General features: G+C 40.9%; 1 protein-coding gene across 2 annotated transcripts; it reads left to right on the forward strand.

The window, feature by feature from the left end:
• The first annotated feature begins 1,387 nt into the window (after positions 1-1,387).
• TMEM52 (transmembrane protein 52) lies at positions 1,388-26,579 on the forward strand. Of its 2 annotated transcripts, none has more exons than XM_037378687.1 (4): positions 1,388-1,670; positions 2,251-2,332; positions 3,590-3,759; positions 4,428-26,579. In XM_037378687.1, exons 2-4 carry the CDS (start codon positions 2,301-2,303, stop codon positions 4,745-4,747), a joined length of 522 nt encoding a protein of 173 aa, XP_037234584.1. In that variant the 5' UTR covers positions 1,388-1,670; positions 2,251-2,300; the 3' UTR covers positions 4,748-26,579. The 2 variants fall into 2 exon arrangements, with proteins under 2 accessions (XP_037234584.1, XP_037234583.1); XM_037378686.1 differs by having other exon boundaries at positions 1,388-1,547.

Below are 26,579 nucleotides of genomic sequence, written 5' to 3' on the forward strand. Positions count from 1 at the left end.
TGGGCTTGGCCTTGGCCCGCGGCGGGTCCATCTCGGAGCCAGCTGGCGCTGGCCCTGCCAGACATGGGGGGAGCTTCTAGCAGTTTCTCACAGAGGCCACCCCTGTAGCCCCCCACTTCCACAACCTTGCCACGCAAACCCAACTGGAACTTATCCATGCTTCTTATAGATGAAACCTCTAACAACACAAGTCCAAATATGCTCTCTTGTGTTGCCTTAAAATCTAAAAAAAAACCCCACCCCAAGCATCCTTGTATTTTGTCCCATTCTCATTACTAGAGCGGCTTTTATAGATGCACCCCCATATGCACCTCTGAGTCTATCGGGGACATCAGCCGGTACCTCAAAATGCCATTTCTTTAGTTGATCTTCCCCTTTCTTCTCCAGTTGAAATCTCACTAATCCACTAATTAGCTCCCCTGCTGTGCAGCCCTAGATACCTGTCTGTTGCTCACCCAGCATCATGATCACCCAGCTATCATCATCTCTTAACACCTTTCTTTGCCACCTAACTGACCTCTGCCATGTCAGTCCTTCCTTGAAGGCACCTTCTGCTCTGAAGCAGGACTAGTCCTCGCCCCTTCGCAGGGTGGGTCGGGCTGACCTCTGGCACACGGCTTGTTCTTCAACTGGTAGTGAGTCCCAACTACTGAGAGGGCTTGGAGCTTCTCGGCACCAGGGGCTATATGCAATCCCGTTAAATAGCCAGGCGTCCCCTGGGAAGCTGCCACGTAGGGCTGGGCGGGATCGCTGTAACAGCCAGTATAACCACAGCCATGGGACTTCTCTCCCTGGAGTTTCTAGCGAAGAGCATCAGCACCAGGGTTTGAGGTAACCGTAGAGCAACGTGCAGGTATTTTAACTGAATTTCTGAATTTGAAATGTGGGATGGAGTTAAATTATTTTGGAGCAATGTGATCTCCAGAGAGCACTCAATGCCTTCGCAGTCACATTTCACGCGTTTTAACAGGACTATTTTTAAAAAGGGAAACGATCCGCTTTTCCAAACCTTTGTCTCGGCTGTTTTGCATCCCTGGTTTCTCACTCCTTTCACATCCCCCCCTCAAACCCCGAGGCCGCACGGGCGCAGGGTGCGCGGCCGCGGCTGCCAGAGGTCACGCCAGGCAGGGCCCGCGGAGAGCCGCACTCCCGCCGGCGAGCCGAGCCGAGCCGAGCCGAGCCGAGCCGAACCGAATCCAGCGGAGCCGAGCCGAGCCGAGCCTAGCCGAGCCTAATCCAGCCGAGCCCAGCCGAATCCAGCCGAGCCCAGCCGAATCCAGCCGAGCCGAGCCGAGCCGAGCCGAGCCGAGCCGAGCCGAGCCGAGCCGAGCCCCCGCTGGGCGGTGCCTCCCGGAGCGCCGCCCGCGCGCGGCGGGACGGTATTTACGGAGCCCCCCGCAGCACTGGGCTCAGCTGGGCGGTCGCGCCGGCTGGAGCCGCAGCTCCTCGTTCGGCTGCCTGCTGACAGATCTTTTATTGGTTGTTCTTTTCCTTCTTGCCTAGGTATCGCTCTGCTCTTCTGAGAGTAACTGCAGGAGCCCTGATCAGTGAGTAACCCACGATTCCACGGGCGGGGACGAGGGCTGGTGGCCGCCCTCCCTTACCGCTGCGCTGTTGATCTCCGTGCCAAGTCCCAGGCCTGGCTCGGTCGCCCCGCTCCGTGGGCGAGGGTGGGTGGCTCAGTTTCAAAATGACTCTGAAGTGCCACCTTTGGAAAAGTCCCTGTGCAGAGTTTTCCGTGGCCCAGGGCAACGGCTGTGCGATGCTGCTGTGGCAGCTGAAATGCAATAGAAGCTGTTCCCTTTGTACTGTAAGTAGATCAGGAAAAAAAACCCAAACCCAACCAAAAAAACAACATTTCAGGTTGCATTGGAGCTATGAAAAAGTAATTAAAAAATAACTGGGGCCAGTAGGCAGTTGTCTTAAGCTGGGTCTAAGGTACTAGGTACCTCAGATCAGTTAACCTTAAAGAACATTTTGATTCATTTTTTGAGAATCCAGCATGTGTAGTTCTCTCTCCTAAGCAATAGTAAAGTACTAGTTTGTAAAAACATTGACTTGGAAGCCAGCTTTTACAGTGGGATTATTTGCAAGTTCTCAGCTGCAGTAATTTAACAACTACTAAGAACAGTCCTCTGAAACTAAATCTAAAGGGGTTTTGTTCCGTGTTCTTACTGATTGCTTTCCCTTTTTCACCTCGGAGATCAAGTGAAATTCATTCCCTGTCATACATTCTGTGTTTGACTGCAGGTATTTAAATCGGTGAATCATCTGCCTTCTTTCACAGATGCCCTTAGAACATGCCTAATTGGACAAGTCTGTGGTATGTCTGGTAAGTCTACTATTAATCTTACTAGCCCAGAATAATTTGGAAGTTATTATGACCAGTAATTGTAGTAAAGCGATGGAAACGCTTTTCTCTTAGACAGGGTGGAGGCAAGGGCTTCTCCTGGGTTTTATGAAAGCTACCAGCAGAATATGTTCCAGCAGAGAGCACGGGGGAGATAAGGTGTCAGGCAGGGTTCAGCATTCGTCTGGGGATGTGTCATCTTTCCTTTCTGAGTACGCGACAGTTTAACTGAGGGGCTTGTTTGCTCGTTCTGCATAGCCAGCTTTGCCAAACCCAACGGCAGCTATGCAGCAAGGACGTGTCGGAGCCCGGTGCCGCACTGCCCAGCACACAGCCTCGGCGCTCAGGGGACGAGGGACTGGTAGCTCAGTGTTGCATTTTCATCCTGAACTCAAGCTCTCTACAAACCTGTTTACTGGCTGTTTGAATGAAAGAGGGAAAACAGCCACAAGTAAAAGGGTAAACTCTTCTCAGAAGTGGATTTTTGTTTCTTGCCTAGCGTGCATTATAGGTGTCCTAGCATTATTTTTTTATAGTTTGCATTCCATCAATATATTAATTTCAATGGTAGCACACAAAGTGAGTTGGTTACTTTAGCTGTCATTCAGTCTGGACTAATTTTGGTTGATATTCTTCGCTTTCTTAGAACTTGTTGATACATAGAACTGTTTAAAAATATGTGGTTAGGTAAAATATTGGAAGAAGGCTTCTGGAATTAGGCAGCGTTGAAATAATGAAAGCTAATGAGCTCGTGCTGAGATGTATACTGAGATCTACTATGCTGAGATGTCTTTACCTGGGTGATTTCTGCCTTCATCGGGGGCAGCAGCATAAAGGCAGGATGATTTCAGGGAACACACCAGCATGCAGCTGGTGGGGTGTTAGGAAATACTGATGGGCTGGCAGTGAGGTAAGAACTCCTTGTGCTGGAAGAATGTTTCAATGCAAAGTTCCAGTGGGGCAGCTTATTTTTCTCACACAGGGTTTTAAGTTGCCTGCAAGCATTTTTCTAAAACAATTTGCAAAAAAATGAACAAAACTTGTGGAAGTCTGAAGCCCTCAAATCCAGCCTTTATACTGAGTGTTTGTGATCCAACTTTCTAATTCAGGATCCAGTACCAATTCAGAACTAAACCTAGGAGGTTTGACCTTTCACCTGTTTAAAGTGAAAATATATTCAGCTCTGGAAGAAGTAAAATCTAAGCGATGAAATGATGCAATTCTCCCTCCTTCTCTAAGGCTAATCTTGCTGACTGTGTTCCTGCTCCTGCTCTGTGGGATCACAGCAAGCTGCATCAGATTCTGCTGCCAGAAGAAGAGGCTTCCAGTTGAGACCTGCCCTAGGCACCCTGATGATCTGACAGTTATTGCTATTGACAGTGACAGCACTGCCCACAGCACCGTGACCTGTAAGTATCCTCTGGGTGTCAACTATTCAACAGGGCTTTGCTATTGAACAAGTGCCTGGAATGTTGTGTCTAAGCCTTGCAGTAACCGGGACTTTCTGATGTACTCCCAGAACAACTTTCAGCCCCGTAGGGTGGGCAAGAGAGAGAAAGGAAGGTTATCAGGGCAACACAGTGAGTGACTGCAGAAGACCAGTAGGATTTAATGCTAGAGAGGTTAAAATAAAGCCCATGGTGGGTTAGCATCTTACACGTAGTCTCCCACATCTGTTCTTATCGCCATTCCCACATTTTTTAACTTTTCTGCCCATCTCACTGTCCAGCTATTCCAGCCAAAGTTACCTCTAATGTGAGGAACTGTTCAGTTGTTCATGTACAAACCCAACTGAAACTACCTGTGTTACCTGATGTAGTACATGTATGTTGTATTTCACAATAACAACTGGATGGTGACATGCAGAGGCATTTTCTCTTCTGACTGCTTTCTTTTGGAGAATGTTTAGATTCCATCATGAGTGAGTATAACTGATAGCTTTTAGTATATAGTGCATATGTTCTGACACCACAAAAATGAGTCCATAATTTCTTGGAGAAAAGCAGGATTATAGCTTTATATATCAGCGTTCCATGCAGGTGTCTAATTTGGTTTTCTAATTTCTTTTTCTTCACAGCATATAGCTCGTTTCAGTACCCTCTGAGGGTCCCTATTCCTTCGCTATTTGTAGATATGGATAAGACCACTGTGTCCCCTCCAGCTTACAGTCTCTATGCGATGGAGTTGCCACCTTCTTACGATGAAGTTGTCCAAATGGGTAAACAGTACACTGAAGTAGCACAGATAAGCCAGAAACTCAATGACACCCCTGGACAGGTGACACCAGGTGGGCTGAATCCCATCCAGTATTCACCTGATACAATCAACAGAGATCCAGCAACACAGGCAGATTCAGAAAAATCAGAAGATGCAACACAAGAACAGCTGCAGCTCTGACTCATTTCAGATGGGGAGTAAAGGAAGGGAAGCACAGTAAGAGTTAAAGAAGACATGAAGAGTTTGGTTTTATAAGTAGGTTATGATGGAAAGGTGTTTCCTCTCATGCCCTTGTAATGATCTGACAGTTAGAAGAAATGTTTTCTGTGACGGCTGTGATCTGGTAAAGCTCCTTCAAGGATATGAAATGAAGTAAAAGGGCAGAAGTTTAAAAATGCCTGTAAAAGTGGGACATGAATGCTTTCCATCTTCAGATTAAAAAATATTTATATATTCCTTGTGTCCAGCATATGGCAACAAAAAAGGTCAGGGGAATTTTGCCATCTTGGGAACGAACACAAGGAGTCAGAACAGTACAAAGAGCAAGCTGTTGTTCCAGAACAGAAGCTTCCCAAACTGGAGCTGAAAGGGGAATCCTAGCAAGTCACGCTGAATAGCCTCTTTTCAGAACATTAACTGTCCAGGAAATTGCTGGAGTGCAAATTACTACATAATGGCACATGTTCATTAAACTGCAGGAAGACGGCAAAGAAGGACAGGAAAGTGTGTGGAGGGAAATGCATGATGTTATGTTTCACAGCTAGAGACAAGGAATGAGACAGATGAGAAAAGATACTTTTTTGTTGGTCATGAGACCTGAAGGGATTGTTTTTGAGTTGGGTTGTGGTTTTTTTAGTATCTTTAAACTTATATTTTCAGGATGAGCTGGCTTGAGTGGGATCCTTTTACTACTTACTTTTGCCAGTTAAAATACAAACTAGTCTCAAAGAGACACTTGCACACATGGTTAAGTATTACTAATGGGTTTCAAATAGTCATCAGATATTTCAAAGGTGCTTATACTTAATCTGCTCAGGTGTCAGGGCGTCTCTTCAGTACAGAAAAGAAAAAAAAATTGAAGATTCTTGGCCGCTTTCACCAGTTCAGTATGGAGATGAGCTCAGTACTGTGCAGGATGATACAAAGCATATTCTAGCTGTGCCACCTAGAATCGGTTACAAATACTAAATGTCATTGCATGGGATGGGCAATAGCCCAGGAAAATTACTCTTTTAGGAATGTTTCTTTGTGAAATAGTGATAGCAAGGGTAACTGCTGTGCATTATTTTAAGGCTGGGGCTTGGAGTCTATTAGAGTGGTCTCAGCCCAGACAAAAATATGGGCTATGAGAGCTCTTTTTTTAAATGACAGCTTTCCCTTTCTTGTCCCTCCCATATTCCAAACAGTATGGATTTTGTCCACTCCTGAGTAGTGATTTTTTTTTTAATACACTTTAACAAGGTGCTAATTTGGTTACCTTTATGAACATGAGCAATCTACAGGATGGTTCATTGCTATGGGATTATCTACAGCATAAAAGAGGGAAAGAAAGCACGAGCACTAGGTGCTGTTAACAAATGTAACTTGAAGTGTGAAGTGCTAGGTCAGAGTTACTGTTGACTGGCCTTCTAACAAGAATGTGACTGGTGGTCTGCATTTCTGCTGAAGTTGCTTTGGTAGCTGTGAGAAAGGGCTACCTTCCACAAATCCTAGCTGTCTGTCATTAATAAGCAGTAGAAGTGGTGGGCACAAAATCTTGTATGGCCTTTAGAAGCCTATCCTCTGACAACCATTGCTGCAAAAACTACCCTGGGAATGAGCGCTAATGATTTAAAAATTAAGATCTCTCTGCCAGCCGACAGGACTGGGACTAAATCTCTGCCACACGTTCATGGTGTGTGAGCTGTTAGAGTCCGGCTCCCTAGGGAAGTGTTGATTCTATATTTAACTTGCATGTAGCTTACTATGAGTGTTGCAGGGAAAGGCTGGTTTAACAGATCTGCTTCTTTTCTATCTCTTCTCTCTCATTCTTAGTTATACTTCTGGCTTATTCTCTCCTCTGCCTTTTTCTGTGCCAGGATGGAGGCTAGGCATAACGCAATGTAACTATTTAGATGTCTCTAGCTGAAAGAGCGACGTACGCCCAGTTCTGGGTGTCCCCATGTCACAAATACAGCAGATGTATTTTTATTTATTGAGCTTTCCCATCAGGATAGTACTCAGGAACCAATTCTATGTCTTTCCAAAGAAGAAATATCTGTTGGGGGGAAATGGCTGAGCACTCACTCACTAATAGAAACAGGAACATAAAACCAGGCAACTGAAAAAATGGTGAGTGACACAAGAGGGCAGTCCTTCCCTTCTCAGTATATTGCATTACCTCCCCCGGGGAAGAGCTTCCCCAGAGCCGAGCTGTTGCAGACTCGAGGGTGCCCCTAAGGCCTGGTTTTGCTTCGTCGCTCAGAGGTTGCTCTGCAGTGCAAGGACTGAGCTTGCCTGGGGAGGATGGAGGAATCGGCACAACGGTTTGACTTCCCTTCATGCTTTTACTTACACAACGCTTCAGTCTTGTGAGCTGTCAGCTGGACCTGGCAGGCTAATCTACCAAACCACAGGGAGATCTGTCTCCATCTCGTTATGGAGGATGATAGTTCTACCTGCAAGACCCTGGTCTAAACCCTAAGTGCCTGTGGAGTGCTCACAAATCAGATCTGACTCCGGTACCACCTGCATTAATAGAAAAGCCTGTCTCACTCTGGGGCACCTCTGTTGCCAGTCTAGCCTAGCTGGAATTGCCCTCCAGTAATCTATCACTCCCATCCTTAATTCCATACTTCCGCAAGTCATTATCCAGAGTAAAAGAAAACAACTGGACTTGCCTCTGCTTTACAAAAGAACAGAGTAGGGAAAGAGTAACGCTGCAGGGATGGAGTTTCTGTGTGTGCATGTTGGAAGCAAGTGTTGTTTGACACAGCACAGTGAATAAAGCACTTAGTTTTTTCCCTGACTTCCTAGGAAGAAGGGCATCACCTGGTGTTTCCTTTCTAACACCTAAGGAAAAGTCTTGTGTCTTGCCCAGGTCCCTTGCCTTATATTTGAATTAATGAACCATGTTATAAACTATTTGTTAACATAAACTGCTGACCTAATCAGCCTGCAGAGACACAGAATTTTCTTTGTACATCAAAAGCAGCTCAGTTTGCTCCTGACAATGTTTTCAATAGTGATGTCTCAGCCCTTTATCAAAATTGTCTGACTCCTTACAGAAAGCCGATAATCAAAGCTGTCCCTGGCCCTATGTCTTTGAGGACGCAAATTGCCCCCACAACTGTTCGTTATTTACATCTCCACTTAACAGGTTTCTTCAGTTCAATAGCATTGCAGAAGTTACATCCCTCCAGACAGAAAGATGGTGACTAGGGGATTTACAAATTCCATTTAAATTCCTGCAGCAAACAAAGAGCTGTCTTCCCATCTTCAGAACAGTTTATATTTGTACAGAAAGTCCAGTTCATCAATTAGAATCGCTGTTGTGTGCGGGCATACAGTGAGAGAAAATGACCCCTTAACCAACTCATGTCAGAAAAAAGCATTAAAAGAGTGGTCTCCTGAATCCTGGCCTACACAAGCAAGAGCTTGAAAACGTCGCTCCCATGTGCTCTACCTAATGCTAAAGAGCAGGAAGGAGAGTGGGAAATAGTCTCACCTGATCACCTGTGTCCTTTCTGTTTAATTGGGCAAGTTGGAGAAAGACAGATTTTCCTGTTGCTGATGTCTATAAAAATAGGCTTAGTTGCCAGCTTCTGCTCAAGATGCATCTTTGTAATATGACCAGGAAGAGGACACTATAAGCTCCTAATCCTACTGTACGGTAAGAAAAAAATAACTTTGTTTTAACTGATGTTTTAAAACTCACGAAGTAAATCCAGACATGTGGAATGGAGATTAATGCTCTGTCTTGATTTCAATTGCTGTTTTCAGCTGTTTCTCATTTGACTTTTGCTTTGTGTTCTGCAAAGCTCTGTTTACCTCTCAGTGTGGGATCTGATCTTACAGTCCTAGAAAACTTTGTTTTGTTGTTGATGCTCTTAATGAGGTTCAAACAGCCTCAAAAGTGGGATACTTTCAAAAGCTCACAGCCTAGACAGACATAGTGTTCCTTTGTGTTTATTCTACTGAGCATGTAAAAGGGAAAGGAGGGATAGGACTATTCTTAAACTTTTCTTATTCTTGCCGGGTATGATGACTGGGTCCCTGGTTTTCTCAGTGATAAGTATTTGGAATGTAAATGTTTGCCTTTAGATTTGGATTCTGCACTATTGAAGTCAGAGGACACAAAATGAGATCCTGCTGCAGAAAAAGAGATTACGTTCGGTTTTATTCCTTTTAGCCACATATACATTCCCTCCTGTAATTCCAAACAGGTATGATGTCTCAGTTTCTGGTCAGAAACCTTGCACAGTGTTGCCGTAGGCTCTTAAAGAGCCATCAAACAGCATCTAGACATGGGTGTATATTAGTGAGAAATGAAGTGTTCTCTATGGGTATTTCTTATAGCCAGTTTTTAACGTGCTTTGAAATTTCAAAACAAGACACTATAACTGATGCTATTTATTAGTGCTATAGTCATCTAAACTGTGAATGTGTAGACCAGAAGCCTTTCACGAGAAATGTGCTGTCTCTGGTGGTAGTATAGAACAGTCTCTCGGGAAGATCCAGTATCAGTATATCTCCATTCATAAAGAAATAACCTATAAATTATGCCCGCTCAAAAATGCTTTAATAATTAAACAGTTTTTTTTAAAAAAAAGTTTTCTAGAACAGAGAAGTGAATTTAAATGGGCAGATTAAAAAAATTCATTTACTTTCTAATAAGCTAGTCATTCATGCATATCTAAATGATTTTAAGTTAGGCATTTAACCAAACAGGACTCCACTCATAGTTAGATCTGCTCAGGGTTACTCTGAAATCATTTGTTTTTGATAAGTGTGTATCACAACACTTTTTTCATACAAGTCTCATGCTATGTGTGTAAAAAATGGAATATTACAGGCACATAGAGAAGCTGCAGGTGTTAGCGTGGTACAGCAAAGAAAGGCAATATATGTGTCGTGTTCTCAGTACCTTTGAAGAATGCTCAGATAGAAAATCACTAATCTATGTGAAGTGCTGGCCCTAAATGGAAAATGAACTCTCCCTTTCATATTGCAGAAGACGGCTAGGCAGTTAGTCATCTAGAGACAGGGTTTCTTGAACACCCCTTATGGCTTCAAGAGCTTGAGACTGAGAGCCCTATTTTTGGAAGACTTGCCTCTGAGTATCTGCTTAAGATTGGAGCTCACAGCCAAGCTCTACGTGTCTAACATGTCCAAAGGACGCTTCTTCTGAAACCATATATTTTAAAAGATAAGAATTATAGATATACTTGCTAGGAATTTCAGAAAAGACAATTAAGAGAAAACATTTGATAGATATTTCCTTTCCTTTAACCTTTTGAGTAATAACAAATAATCAATCCATGGCACTGGTTGTTCCCTGGTACTCAGCTGGTGCCAAAAATACTTACACCACTTGCAGAGATAAGAAAAGGTCTGTTGTGACAACATACCAAAGATTAATCTGGTTTATGCTGAAGAAATCTACAAACTCTTCTCAGGATTGCTTACACTAAATGGGCTTTAATGGTCCTGGCAGTACTGGAAGCTATAACCTAGACAGGTTCTTGATGACCACAATTAACTTGGTGATTTTTAAATGCAGCATCTTTCTTACCCAGAGCTACATTGACAGGATATTGATGCAAGTGCTCACATTTTACGATGCCACTATTGAAATGATTTCCCTTTCTAACGACGAAGGCTTCTACTCCCTGGCTTGTGGGGAAATCTGCTTGCAGCTGCCCATGCATGTGCTGCTGAGATGTGTTCTGTTTAGAAGTCTGTTAGGTGACCTCTATCGAGTAGTTTCTCTTATGTTTCTGTTTCTTTTCCCAGCCTGTCAGTCTGGAGTTTAAGACTTCTGTTCTCTGGTGCAGGAAATTCTCCCACAGTGCCTACTATAGTGGGAATCTGGTCATAGAGACATATTCTTCATATTCAAATAATACCAACAGCTGGGGATTTGTGGGAGACAGACACCACAAACCCAAAACCCACAAAGAAACCCTCAAAAAAAAACCAAAACCCAAACCTCTGAATTCCTTGAGCAGTGGAAGTAATGCAGTCTGGTTTTCTAGGTGCCTAAATCTTATGACAAAGTTCCCTAACATTGAAGAAGGTGTAACCTGCACTAGCAGCTTTCCTTACAGTTAGGGCATGCATAAGCTTTTTCTTGTCTGCACCCTCCAGTGCCTAAGAAGGGTGAGCTCAGGCCCGAGTCTTTCTTGCAATGGTGGTGTTAAAAGATCCCCTTTCTCTATGCAGCTCCTGTTTTCATGAAACATTTGGAAGCTTCCTGTCTTTGAAACCTCCCGTTCCCTATCACCGTGCTTGAAACTGGTCAGTGGATTCAGGAATTATTATCTGGGTGTGGAGAGTGGGAAGAGGGGAGACGAGACACGGATTTGACTGTGATTACAAAGCCTCGCTTCTATAAGAAATCAGGTTTAAAAAGAACATAAAGTAGGAGGGTTAATCCCACAGCAGAGGGAGGAGCTGATGGAGGAGCTAAGAATTCTGATTTCAGTCTAGTGTTTTTTCACCATCACGAGATCCACTCAAGTCCGATTATATCCACACAAGCTTTGTGACATCTCTAAAGGAAAAGCCCCTCTCTGTAATTACCCAAAGTGCATTTCTAATTGTGATTTGAATTTGGTGCTCATTTGGCACTGTTCAGCATGCAATTTTTCTTCTCTCATTTGTCCAAAATGATTGTTTTGCTGGTTATTTTCTGTTGCTATTTGCTGGCTGTGTGAAAGAGCCTATGACAGGGAGATGTACTGCTGGAGAAGCTGGTGCTTACATCACTGCCAGCAGCTTGCAGTCTTGTCTTTCCACTCTCGCACACACATGCACTCATCATGAGCACTTGTGCTCAAAAAGAAAATGCAGACTTGGAAGTAAATTGCCTCAATAATTCATAGGCTTTATAGCCCAGAGCAAATTATACCTTGGCTCTGTCATGCAATTCAGGTTGCAAATCCCTTTATAGCCAAGCTCATTAACAATATAAGTGGTACATCTATAATGGCTTTTATAATCGATGCATTATCATCTTCAGAGGGTATTAAGTGGTAAACCTGCAGCATCCAAAGTGAAGCATCAATAGGGTCTAGATATAGTAAGAGTCAGAGAAAAAACATTTCTTCTTCTGCCTTGCAGTTGCCTTTGTCTGCCTTGCTGCCCCACCTCCCTCCCCCTTGCAAAGTTTAGAAGGTTTGGTTGGTTTCTTTTCTAACTGCATTTCAACTTTATCAGGTGCAGGTTTTGAGGGAAAAGATTCACTGCTATTGCCAGTACTGGTGAGTGGGACACTTGGAGACGTACAAAATCTACTCGCTTACAGAATAAAATAGCTCTCACAGAATCACTTTCCCGATTGTTGCTCTCACCTGTCTCCTGGCTCTGATTCTAATCGTCTTTACCTGTTGGAACTATTTTTGCTTAGGGAGATATCTACTAATTTTGCTGCAAGTAGCAGAGGTTCTTTCCTCTACCCACAACTGAAATGCAAACCATGAGAAAAGCCTTTGAATTGTATTCAGAGCAGACTATGAAAACAAAGTATCATAGGGAAATTGTGCTTTACAAAAATGGAGACCATAAATGTTTTATGAAATATTACATCCTAAGGTTAAATCCAATGCACAAAAAAGCTTAGGTGCAAAACCACATTACTGGGGAAACATTCTGTTCTGGTCAGTTGAAACGCAGAATATAAAATACCAGAGCTCTTTTTATCTTACTGGGGGGAAGAAGGGGGCTGTGGAAAAGAATGCATACTTTTAAAGATATTTCACATCTTCTTAGAATAATAAAGCTTGCTCTGGACACCTGGAGAAAGGAGAAAATAAATTTCTATCTCAAATGTAGAAATGCCTGAATCTTCATTGAACTGCTTAATTTTTACTCACTTTTTTACCCTGTTTTCCCAAATAGTTCAAAAAGGAAGCAAACAAAGAAGTGCCTGATGTTGAACTCTGTGTGCATTGTTTTTTCTCTTTCCATGCTAACAGTTTACAGCATAAGCTACTTCCTTCTCACAAGTAAGGAAGCATAGTCCCAAGGTCAAAGTATTGGCCTGGGAAACCCAGCTCAGCTGCTGGTTCTGCCACAGGCTTCCCATATGACACGGGCCTGTAAAACAGAGGCTGCAGCATTATCTTATCTTGCAAAGAATTTTGAGGATGAATACATTGAGCGTGGGCTGCACTGTCATAATGAAATACAGATAACACCGTCAGAGCATGATGAACTTTGTGTGGGACATGAAGCTCAGGAAAAAAAAATTCCCTGCTCCCTCCCCCTCTGGAGGGGGGTGGAATCTAGAGAAGGAACTCGGGGGAAAATGAACAGTGTGAAATTTAGAAACAGCCTCTGGTCTTCAGGTGCCTAATCCAGTCATCATTACAACATTCCTAACTGGAGGAAGAAGCTGAGGAGAGAGAAATTTCCGTGATGGGCCCAGGATCAGTGCAAGATTGCCTAACAAGTTGATGGTAGGCGTCTTGTGACAGTAGTTTATCTTGCCAGATTGCTGACCTGTTGGGGATCAAATGTCCTGAGAGACAGCACCTTGGATGTAAACATGAAAAAGAATGCTACTTCTTTGTCAGTTTGTACAAGCATTTAATTTTTATAACTTTGATTTCTCTCTTGCTGAGACTCAGTCTTTGATCTGTAATCTATAATCTTTTCGTCTAGTTCAGAAGTCTCTGTAGTCTGCCTTCCATCCTCTCCACACTTTCCAGATCAGACTAGGCAAGCAGCTTTGTTCAGCTCCGTGGGGCGAGACATGCCAGCCTTTTTACCCCCAAACAACATTTGCCAAGTGGCTGCATCCCTTGTCAAAAGGCAGTTGTCAGAGACACACCAGTCTTCTGTGAAGAAGATAGAAAGAAGCTGTTCTGCACTGCACATAGGGTCACTTCAGCTCTTTTTTAAAGGCAATTTAATTGTGATTAGCTAGCTAACCAGAAGGCCATAAAAATAAACAAACCACGTGTGTTTGGAGAACTTGTCTTCACATCTGTCATGCTGGCTAGATTGCCTTCTTCCACAAGATGGCACAAGGAGCCTAAGTGGCCTATGTGAATGTCCATTTTTCATACACGGTGCTGGAAGTCGACACCTATGAAGTCAATTAAATTTTGTGAGAAGATTATTTGGAGGAAAAACTGTTACACGATTTTCTTTCTTACTTCAAAATTGCATATATAGAGTAGACTTCTTTTTTTTTTTCCATCTTGATAGAATGCCCCCCATATCTGCTGTAAAACACTGGAATTCAACTGACTTGGGCCATGTGGGAAGTAAAAAAAAAAGTTCCGTTATGTTTCACTTTAATACTACGGAAAAATTCTTTGATAATGGGTAGGGCTATCTTTCAATCAAGAAACATCCTGGAGCGTGACAGGCTCCAGCTTTACCACGGATATCCTGGGCATCTATACAACATATCAATTCCAACATCTTCCCCTGCATTTTCCATTGGTGAACAATTATAGAGCCACAGAGGCTGGAAGGGACCTTCGGACACCACCCTCTTGCTCATGGCCCTGTCCACCCTGGCTTTGAACTCTCCAAGCGTGGAGGTGCCCCTGCCTCTCTAGGCAGCCTGCTCTAGTGTCTGACCACCCTTAGAGTAGAAGTAATTTTTTGAATGTTGAAGTGGAGTTTCCTGCATTTCAGGTTGTACCCACTGCTTCTCACCCTGTCAGCTGGTGCCCATTGAGAAAAGTCTGTCTGTCATCTTTATGCCCTTCCATCAGGTATTTCTATGCATTGATAAGATCCCTCCTCAACCATCTCTCCTTGAGGCCATAGAATCCCAGCTTGCTCATCCTCTCTTTATGTCAGATACTTCATTTCCTTAATCATCAAAATATTTCATCTCATCCTTTGTCCAGCTTGTCTAAATCATTCATGAATTTCACCTGAATTTAAGTGTGATATTTAGTATATTTCTACTGAATGTGAGCCTAGAATAAACAGCTGCATAAAGCAGACCATGGGAAATATCATGTAAGCCGGATACCTGATCACTCTGTTTACCTCCTCATACTGTGCTGGCAGGCTGTAAGCTTTGCTGATGCTACCTATGCAATGGTTTTTATTGCACTACTCAGACTGACATTGCATCATCTCATACAGTGAGAGTTCAACACAAGCTTGTAATTACAGCGGTCAGCTCAGTATGCTGCTGATTTGTGTCCCAACGGTAAGAAAATTGGCAAGATGAAATCAGACAAAGAGCAGAGGAGAGAGAGGAGATGCATCTGCATGAACTGCTTAATCAGAAATGGATAAACTGCTTGAAAGCAGGAAAAAGAAATGCAATCTTCCTACTGCTTTGCATGGTGCTTTTGGGTAGAAGATGCTATATAAAGACCCCTCCTGTGGGAGATCATGCTTTAGAAATACAGGAAACTGCCTGGATTAAAAAAAGAACATAAGGAATAATGGTCTTCCAGGCCAGAAAAGGAAGAGATATTTCCTTTGCTTTATCTAGTTTATCTCATTGTCACCAACAAAAAAAAAGTATTTCATCATAGCATGCCCTTGCTGCTACAGGTTTCAATCAAAATGATCAGTTATTGACAAGAAATACTTGTCTTTGTTTTCTGATGTGAATTGTAGCTAGTGATACTGTAAACCCACTGCTCAGTACTATGCTATAAGAATAATAATAAAGAAAAATCAATTCCTACCTCTTTATTTGCTAACACATCCCACTATTTTAGGTACAGAACTTATACCCCCAAATATCTAAGATTTAATCCTTTAACTGATGTGCAAGATGCTAGGTAACACACGCTAACATAATTAAACAACGGAAAAAGAATCAGAATAAGGATAATTTGAGCATCTGTGGGATTAGTTTGGCGACTTAATCTGTTTGTAATTGTAGAACATAAAACTGCAAGTGTTTGTGTGTGTCTAATCAGTTGATAGTTCCATTAGATACAGCCCTTCTTCCTTCTCACCTCCCCTGTTTGCTTGCTTAGACCTTGTCCTTTTAGATGGCCATTCGGTGTGTGTTTCTTTTGTGTGTCACTTTGTGCAGTCACTTACCCGTGGTTAACCCAGATGCCCAAACTGGCTGCTTCACAACTCTGAAACAACATTCGGAGAAATGAAACCAAAAAAAAGAGGGAGTTTGTTATCAGCTTGGAGATGGGGTGGGGGGTGAAAGAGGCAACCGCTAGGTCTAAAAATTAGCCAGCTTGTTCTTTATGAATTTCCAGAAACACATGAATCCCTAAATCACAGGTCTGCATGCAGAAGGGTCTTTCTTCAAATCCTGCGTATGTCTGCAGTTCTAGTGATTCATATCTTAAACTGTTGCTACATTGTCTTGAATTCAGGGAAGGTTCCAGTATGAAATCTCTGGCACAGGAAGTTCAGCTTCCTCTCCAGATTTCCTTCCTCCACCTCTTTATATGCAGAATAGCAGGGAACATATTTAAGCCTTGCCTGCACAGAGTGAAAACCCTTAAGACTGTAGAGCAGTTTGTGTTGATAACCAATTCCTTCAGCTGAAGTGTTCAAGACAGGCAGCACAGAAGACAGTGGTTCTTAATGATGAGACTTAATCCCTAAAATATCCTGAACTGTTGAGCTGCATTTTGTAACTGCGCACAAAGCTGCACCTAGTCCCTAAAGCAAATGTGATCAAAATGGGTGATAAAGGTATCTCTTACTGACATGCAATCCCATTTCCACAGCAAATTAGGCAAGACCCTAATTGATGACAGTGAGAAATTTAGCCATAGTGTAAATTTGCAACAATTTCAGAGTAAGAAAGACTGTGGAAAACCAAGTCTGGAGCAAGTCAACACCTAAGCTATCACTAATTTTAATAGGCTAATTTAACTTCCTAGATTTTTGTCTAGGCTTCAGTGTCCCTTAAAAACAATTTGCTAGGCTCCAGGCTGAGGGCCAGTCTGCCCACTTGTCCAGTTTGAGCCTCAAGCTGAAATACATCAAAAAACCCACACTTCCAGAGCCTAGTTATAATGTAGTTTGCATGTTAAATATGCTAGGAAAATGACGATGTTTTAAGAGTGACACAATGTTAAAGACCTCTGAGCTAGGTCTGTAGAAACTGGCACTACTCTGTGGTATATATGTATACATGCAAAGATCCTTGCTAGGATCACAAAACCAATACAGCCAGGGTAGCGAAGCACTGTACACCAGGGCTAAATTGAGGTGTGGCAATACACTGACATAGCTTATGATGCTTTCAGTTCTGATATTTGCCTGTTGAGCTATCTCTGGGATGTGTGGCTATGCTACTAATGCTTTAGTGTATGGCGTATCCATTCCCTGCAAGAATGCTCTCTTGGTATAACAAAACCAGCATGCTGTATTTGCAGAGCATGTATGACTAAGCTCTACCAAGCATAGTTTATTCCATCACCAACCTATCTCCAGAACAGAACATGCTATACTAGGGAAAAGAACAGTAGCAGCACCTGCTTCAGTACCTTTCACCAGCATAGCTAGAATAGGCACCCGTACAGCTGCAATACAACAGGGAGAGAGAGGCCTGCACAGCTAATCACTCTTGTGATCCACAATGCAGGCTATTTTGAGTAGTTGTACTAGGAAGAGGACAGGCAGAGAGCTATAGCTCTTTCAGTTCCCCTGGACTGAATCTTTGTGTTCCCAAGATCTCTTCTCGCTTCTCTGATGGCTATACGTATGGTGGCAGAAGTAAGTACAGAGATCTGGTTTTAGCTGTAGCACAGGCTGAGCAAGCACATTGTTGAAAATAAACTAATGCAATCCATAGACAGAGCAGAGCACTGCTCTTGAATAATAATTGACAGCTTTCTTATGAGACACGTGTTACTAACAGGCAGCCTACCCCAAGGCTGGCAGAAAGTCAAAACGTGAAAGCATAAAAAGGGGGGTCACCTCAGTGTCAAATGCAATTGCTTGCTTTGGGAAGCAGTGAGTGTTTAAAATCCATACCATGTCACCCGCTTATTCATACAAGAAAAAAGAATACAAAAAGAACCACTGAGTTTTGGTTACATTTGGGTGCTTAGAGTAAGAGATCAATAAACAGGAGTACTGTCAATAAGAAATGCTGAAGGGTGATGCTGTACCTAGACTCCTATCTGCTGACTAGTGCATATTAGTAAACCACATAGTAGTGCTTTTCTCTTTGACGCCAATGTTAATTTTGGCAGTGGAAAGAGGTTTTATTAGAAGTACTGAAAATGTCATTCATCTTTACTTGTATTACATCAGTTGTGAGGATTTAAACCCCAATACAGAACTATGGGGAGATGCAAAAATTGACTAATCTGATCATAAAACTAAAGGAAACTCAAAACAGAAGCTTACATTTAAAAGTACATTCACTTCTTGCATTTCTAATACTATAAAGGTGTTACTAATAGGACTTGTTTTTCAAGGTCTGTTTCTCCTCTAACATGTTCTTTTTAAATCCATTGCAAGCTAAATTATCTGTAGGTACGTTATGATGGCAGCCTACAATCCATAGGACTGAAAAAATTTAAAAAAAGGTAGGAACATGGAGAAATGAAACTATTTGATTACTTTTTGGAAATATTCTATTTGAAGGAAACAAAACTATTCTTTAAAGTACTATCCAGTAATCTAAGATGTTCAAAATACTGCAGTAAGCTCACATATTTGAAACTGTCATAAAGGTTTTTTGTATTTAAGTGGTGAGTAGCATATTGATATGTCTTCCTTCATAATGCTGAATCTTTTCTAGGATGTTCTAAAGCTTTCAGGAGTCACTGGAGTTAGTGGGTAATTTTACTTACTTGCAGGCTAGGATCCATAACCTCAAAATAGGACGCATCAACAATTCTCTAGATTGTTCTGCTGCTGTTATATTACCAATGCAAATCTCTACTGGTACCAGTGTGGTAGAAGTCACAAAAGATACAATGGTCTTTATGTTTTATTGGATTAGCATAATACACATCAGTAATATAACAGCATAACTCAGCCTAAACACACATGGGCAATGTTGCAGCTCTGTTACTGAGCTTTTGTAGGTAAGAAATTTGCCAGCATGTTGCTCACATTATAATTTAAAACCTAGTTTCCAGCTGTTACAGTTCTCAAGTAAAAATTTCTTTAATGAAGTATCAAAACTCATAATGCAATAATCACCTATGAATAGTTTATTATCAGTTCTGAAAATAGTTTGTTCAGTTAATTAAAAGTTAAAGGCTTTTGGAGAATACTGGGGGTTTTGTGGGTTTTCTTCCTAGTTTTGTGTGTGTTCATGGAGACCTGTTACCATTGAGGAAAATGGGTAGTTTATGTTACTTTGATTATCTATTTTTTGAATGTGTTCCTTGACCCTTTAGAACGACTTAGTCCAAATCTGTTTGTGTTTTAAGGTTTATCAAAATATTTCCCATCAAAATTATTTTTTCAATAAATATTTTGGCTTGACTAAGCAAAAATATACATGTAGAGGGGCTTATTTTTTTTCCATTACGTGTAATTGTCTTTGTATAAAAACTCAGTTTTGCTTGCTGTTTATTTACTAAAGCGTTAATTCTTCCCAAGAGAGAAACTTCCTACTGGCTCAAACACACACAGATATTTCCACATGCAAATATTGCAAAATACAGGAGAAGGATTGTAACTTTTCTCATCCCGTATCCCTGCCAATGAATTTTTGAATCCTATTTCCAGAGCTGAGAAACACTGAATTCAGTAACAGCAGCAACAATAGTTACAATTTCTTCATTTTTTTCCAATCCAAGAATCTCAAAGTACTTTGAAAGCATTACTGGATTAAGTCTTGCAATACTACTATTGTGCATTGCTATGTCCATTCCCCATTGGTACATATAAAGGAAAGGAGCTAAATAATTCATTCAAAATCAGCCTCCACAGCCAAGCCAAGAATAAATCTGAAAAGATTAGAGTCCCACTCTGGAATTTCAAGCCCATCTTCTTGAAGAAGCCATAACCCATTTGTTTTGTGCTATATGGGGCAACTAGCAACAAGACTGTTCTGCAGGCAGGATAAACTGCAAGTGGATTTTTCTTTAAAAGGATAACCAAGACAGCAAACCATGTATTGACACCCCTGGAGGGAGCTGAAGAGTTATATAGATAGTGGAAGCATGGATAAGAAGAAAACAGAAGTTAGATTTCCTTTAAAGTAAATGACAACATTCATAAACAATAGTTAGCACCAAGGAGACGCTAAGATACGGTATTTGAAACACACAGGACTGAAAAGTCTTTACTTCATATAAAAAAACTGTACAGCCCACATCTTATTTTCAGTGTTGCCCATGGGAGTTATTTCCCTAAGAAATACAAGCCAGCACCTAAAAAACCAAAATAATTTCAACACAGAGTTTTGTATCAAGCCAATCTGTGGATATTGGGGGAAAAGATGGAATGAAACGAGAAAGTTACATTATGGCTTTATAAATCTTTTAAATAAAGATGTAAGAAACTATGCATGTTCCTCTTTATCCAGTGCTGAGTAATTGAAGCTGCCCAGCTCATTGGAAGTAAGGCTGGAGTGTATGCTTACCTCTCTGTTCATGACAGTATTTGTTCATGTTTTTTCTTTCTTTTTTTTTTTTATAACTAACTTAAGCATTCAAGCATGCACAATGAAATTCTGGCTGTTACGAGGGGGTAAAACTCCTGCATATCATGTGTTCATGTAACATAAATCTCAGAACTCTTGGAATCGTACTGCTCAGCCTCTGAAAATCTAGTACTATAGGTGACTGTCTCTGTCAGTTCCCTTGGGTAGTGGCTTAAGAGCTGTTTCACTTCATGTATGTTTTGTTTTGTTGCTTGGAAACATGAATTTTGTAAGCACATTTTTTTCTAACAGGTGCTCACAAGAAAAGGTTTTGCAGAATTGGTATCTTTGCTGACAAGTGGTTTGAGATTTGGGATGTTTACTGTAACAGAAACCCGGAGCTTGCAAGTTCTCTTTCTGTAAATTAGAAGACTCACCCCATCCTCTTGTATATCTGAAAATTCATGTCCTTTGAATGAGAAGTGTAGACCCGTGCAAGTTCTTTCATCCTTAGCAACTGAACAGCAAGGTAGACAGGGGTCCTGAATACTCCCACTTTGATTCTGCTTGGGTTTTTGCAACTCAATTCTGTAAAGAAATTTCATCCCTTCTGCTCCTCACATGATCTTCATTAATTTCTCATACTAATTCCTTCCGCTCTGGTGAATAAGGAAAAGCAATATGCAGGTCTTTCTCGGAATCACTGTATTGTTTGGCCTGCTCAGGTTGTGGCTTAATGTACCATTAGAACCAATATTCTCTTCTAGGTTTTCTGCACAGTGCTTTCCTGTCCAAGACCAGCACAGCAGGGAGTACACATAACCAAACGCACACAACTCGGGACCTGATGACCAGTGACTCTCACTGCTTCTCTCACAACTTCGTGCCCAGTCATGTCATTTAACCATTTTGTATCTTCAGTCTGGAAAGCTCTTAGGGCTGCTTAAGCAACAGCCTCCATTGTCATACAGTCTATGAATAACCCCTACACACCTTATATAACATTCACACTGATTTTTCTGGAGCTGCTTCTGAGATAATAAGATTAGCATGCATTTTTTTTGTTCTTTTGAGTTCTCTTCCACTGCAGGAACAGAGTGATTGGGCTGAATTCAGCTGCCGATTTTCTTAATATGGATGACAGAAGTCTACCCGTTTTTCAGACTGTCTTTCATCATTGTATTTTGCTCAGTCCCAGTACACTGTCCCAAATAAATAGATACTTTTGAAGTACAGGATATAACCATTATTTAATCAACTCATTATATTATATATTCTGATGAAATTAATGACTGTTTAACACTCTAAGCATGCCTTATCCCTTTCCTGTATCACAAACAGGCTTTGTTTGACTAAACATACATTCTCCAAGGACAGTAGTAAAAGTCCCCTGACTCCAAATATTTTTGCTTTATGAATGCAGTTTTTGTCTTCTGGATTGTGGAATCAAAGCTCTCCTTCAACTGCAGCAATAAAATAAGGTAAGGCTCTTTGAAAGAACAGTGCTCTCATCAGTAACACCAATGTTTGGTAGGAGCTTCATTAGGACACACACCTGTGCCCACTTTCCAAAACTGCTTTGTCAAGAATGGAAGAATGTTCTGTGGGAATCTGACACATAGCTAGGTAAGCAAATTCTTTCTTGTATTTGGAGGTACTTCTCGCAGGCAAAATATACTGCAGGTCTGATGAGTCTGACATCATGGAAAGTCAAGTAGCTAGGCTGAATTCTCAATGTGGATTCTAAATTCTCAGCATCTCCAAGGTACCAGTTGTTTTTCTGTTAGTTGACCAATAAGACAATGATCCCCTTGAGGAAAGTCCGTTTAAATGGGAAATATTTGGCTTTAAGCTTTTACTCAAACTGTTTAAGCAGTATTCATGCAATGGAAATGTTACTTAAAAGATTGATTACTTCAAGGAAGATATAGAAGTGTGTAGCTGGATGTGTGTATATGTGTACACACCCCCACCCCCACCCATAGAATCTGATTTCTAAGATTATTGGAACAATGCCCTTTGTTGCTATTATATCTGCAGGATGGGTGTCCATACAGGAAAACATATTTCCATTTACTTGCTTCTAAATATTTGTGCACTTACTCCTTCAGTTCTACCCCAGCTCTGAATGACCTACACTCCATACAGGATATGAGATTTTGAAAAAGATGTTCATACCTTATTTTATATTATCCCTTGTTTCTAGCAATGTTTTCTGTGATTCAAGCCACTGCAAAGCCAGCTATGCTTGTTCCATTTCACTAAGGGACTTCATCGTGTTGAAAAAATAACCATTGGCCCAGGTAGGGCAGCCTCTTTGTCAGGAGTACCAAAGGAATTTAAAAAGCCAAGCTACAGCTTGCCAAGTTTAAAGGTACAGTGAAAAAAGTAAACTAGTAATACACATCTGAATATGAAGCAAAACCAGAACAAAACCTTGTACAATCCCCAGCACATGGAAAAGAGCTCGGACACAATTCTGATTGTAGGAAAAGAGCACCAAAACCCTATTTTTCTGGTGCTCTCAATATGGGTTTCTATAAATAGAAGGAAAAAAAACAGATAAAGTGGTTCTTAAGTGTACAAACAGGCTTGGACCAATGTTAAGACATCCATATACTTCAGGGTTGGCAGATGAACATATAGATTACAAAATTACATATTTGTATTGCACTATATGGTTGTATCACAGTATAAAATTATGGCACTGACTGCAAGGAATATTAGGTCCAGGTTCAAGCAACCCTAACACTTCATCTTGCTTCTTTCCATAAACTGCTCGGTGGTAGCGGCTAAGTAATTTCACATCATTATGCATCAATTTCCTATGTCTAAGACGACAGTAGTGATATTTTTTTGGCTTTGGAAAGTGCTTCAAGGTATGCTAAACATAACAATCACACTCAGGAACTAGGCAACAAATTTTTATGATTGTTTTTATGATTAAGTCAGAGATGCTTATGAGCATTGATTTAAAAATGGAGCACAAGGCAATAGGAATGAGGTTTTCCCCTGGAAATAAAACTACCTCAGCCAGACTTTATGAGAAAACAAGACTACATATAATGCCCTTTAGGACATATGTAGACCAGTGTATACTGTTCCCATGTAGTTTATTCTGCCTCCGTCAAGAATGAGATATTCAAAGACAGTTATGTAACAGATATGCTTACGACTCTCACAGTAACATATACGTACATCAATGCAACAGAATGAAATCTATAGGAAAGCTGTGGGCCTTCACAACTCTCTTCTACTTTGCTTACACACAACAATGGAATTTTTTTCAAAGGATTTTGAAACAACTTGCAAAGTCTCTCAACAATTCTGAATCAACTGTTCTTGATCCATTTCAGAGATAAGCTACTCTAATCCATACCATAAGAAGTTTAGTATCATCTTCCAAGACTGTATTAGTCAGAAAACTCAGGTATATGGATATTCCTGCCTTTTTGTCCTAAATTAAATGAAGACTCTCAAAACTAGCTCCTTCTACCTCAAAATCTTGTCAATTATATTCTCTTCAGACTAAAACAGTTTCTCTAATTTTATACTTTAGTTATCAGAATTCATTTAAAATAACTCTTTTGTTCCATTGTAATAGGCAAACTGAAAGAAACTGTAAGAATGCAGAATGTAACTAAGGAAACTGAGTTACCCCTCCTTTTTGCTCTGCTTGGCCTCACTGAGTATTTCTATTCAGTATGCTTTTACTTATTTATTTTCTCTAATGAACGTTCTTGATACTTTGCTACCTGGGTCCTTTCTCAAAAAGCAGCAGCCATGATTTTCTTTCAATTGTTGAAGAACTGGCAAATAACAGCAGGTTGGAACAGTTCTGAATCAGGGTTTGTTTTTTTTTTTTTAAGAAAAAAACCAAAACCAAACCCACAACAAAAAAACCCTGATCCTCTAAATAGACTTGGGACTGAAGCATAGATATAAGCTTCATTTAATTTGGGTGGAAAGGCAGGAGGAACAAGGGCTCTGCATTGCATTTGAGACCAAATGGAGCAAGAACTTAAGGTCAGAATCACATTAACATCTCTATGAATCTCTGCAGTTTTAATGGAATGCACACTATAACAATCAAAGGATACAAAGGCAGACAAAATATTCTGGAATGGGAAATAGTGCTGGTGTGATTCTGGAATATGAGGTGGTGCTTTAACTTACTGTTTTGGGTAAGTCCATCAGAAATGCTCACCTGAGAAGTCACAGATATGTAGGCAAAACATAACTGTTTATTAATTCTGTAGTATTTTTATACCATGTGAGGAGCTATGCAATTTTGAGAAGTGCTGATTTTCCACCCTTCCTTTAGAAAGCATAACATAGCTGTGTGGTGGTAGTTACTCTTTAAAGGAGCATCTTCAATTGTTATAAGAATCACGCAGTATATTTACTCAAATAACAGTATGTAAATTTTGATTATAGAAATGCTATTTTTGTATGCAAAAATTAATTACTTTCTAAGAAATTACAAAAATCCTGACAAAACATTCCATGAAACATGAATATAGCATATTTCTAAACAACATGCAATGGCAATTTCACTTGCAAATAAAACCCATACTCATTAATACATTGGGGACCTAGTTAAATCCTTGCTCTTCTTGTTGAAAAAGAACACCTCCTCTCAGGACAATGCAGTATCTGTCCTTATGCCTTGTTGCTTTTGAACAAGAGTTCCTGCTCCTGCAGCCTAAGAAAAGCAGCTGTTGCGTTTTTTAACCGTTATGCTTACAAAGACCTGATATGAATGCCTCCAGAAGTACTGCAGTATGCATTACAGCATCATTAAATGAGTGAATGTCACTGTTTCTAAACAATGCAATAAGGCTTTGAGAGGCAAATTGCCTTACAAGTGGATTAGCAAAGGGAAAAAACAAACAAACTAATCTTAAGGTGAAGTTTCCACAGCTTTCAAGGAATATCACATGGCATGGCTGCTTGTCATATTAGCTACTAGACTCAAAAATTCAACTGCACCCTCCAGGTCTGCATTTTTAATTGGCTTACGGTTAAAGATACAGCCATGTATCTGACAGAAAATGTAGTTGGGATTCCTGAAGCAGTTCATTAACCTAACCTGTCTAGTCCACATGTTCGACTGAGGGTTATTGCCTTTGAATAGGCGGGGATGTTTGAATAGGCCACACGTGGCTGTGAGACCAGGATGTAGGAAACATTCCAGTACTTCCACTCCCTGGAAGTACTCCCCCTCTCTCATACAGTGCAAGACCTTTGCAGATGAGGGAAGAAAAATGGCATTTTTTGTTCTTAAGATTCCTAAGTCTGTATTTCACAAATATTCTAAAGCCTCTCAGTAGCCTTCATTTTTACCTGTTGATGGCAGCCACACACAAGCAAGAGCAAAAGCAGAGCCTGGAGGCTGAGAGCTACAAAGCAATTTTTCACATGTATGCAATCATTGGCTCTGTTTAAGCAGATGCCCTATTAATCAGGAGTTGGTAAAAGTATAAAACTATGTGTGGCATAATTCTTCACCATTAGCAATACAGAGACAGCCATTTTTTCATTTTAACAACCAATTCCTTTGTATTCCACAAAAGGCTTGAAACAATGTTATTTCAGTCTCGCCACCAGTGTGCTATAGCTGTGTTGTAACACGCAGGTTTTGAATGGCAGAACAGCCTGCAAAAACAGGTGTTCTAGCAGCACACCAGGTATGACAAAGTCCGGGTAGTTTTATCATCATGTTTGAAACAAATGAACAAACACACAAACCAGTGAAACTGCCTAAAGGTTCATCTAATTCAGTATGCACTATATAAAGGGGTTAATATCAGCTGATTGAGAAAAAGGTACAAGAAATTTTGCAACTGAGAACTATGGAGCAACCTGATTACAGGAGAGGTTTTCTTTATATCTAAACCAAGCTTCAGAAGAAAAACTTCTATTTTTGCTTCAGTTGACCTAGTCCTAGCATATGTGGAAGCTGCAGCTTAGAGGTTTCACTGTTTTGTGAAACTGTGAGAGTTACATTTCCCATCTATTTCAGATATTTTAATTTGTTTGGCCTATACTAGGTACTTTGAAGGGGACCAATAAAGATTTGGTTTTGTTAATTATATATATTAGAACTTCAGGTATTAGCAGATATTTTAGTTATATTTTCAGTTACAACCAATATTTTTGTAATGTACAGAATCATAAACTCATACATCGAGTAAGTCCACTTATTTCTGGTGATCTGCACGCTCCTCCACTGAATGCTACAATCTAGGACAGTTTCTGTATGTATCTTTACGCACATACAAAAAAAAAAAA

The sequence above is a fragment of the Falco rusticolus genome, chromosome 3 (assembly GCF_015220075.1).
Source record: "Falco rusticolus isolate bFalRus1 chromosome 3, bFalRus1.pri, whole genome shotgun sequence".
Lineage (NCBI taxonomy): Eukaryota > Metazoa > Chordata > Aves > Falconiformes > Falconidae > Falco > Falco rusticolus.

Coding starts and splice junctions, on each gene's coding strand:
- TMEM52 (XM_037378687.1), top strand. CDS start 2,301: ATGCCTAATTGGACAAGTCTGTGGTATGTCTG. Junction 2,333..3,589: donor ACAAGTCTGTGGTATGTCTG/GTAAGTCTACTA, acceptor TCCTTCTCTAAG/GCTAATCTTGCTGACTGTGT. Junction 3,760..4,427: donor TGCCCACAGCACCGTGACCT/GTAAGTATCCTC, acceptor TTTTCTTCACAG/CATATAGCTCGTTTCAGTAC.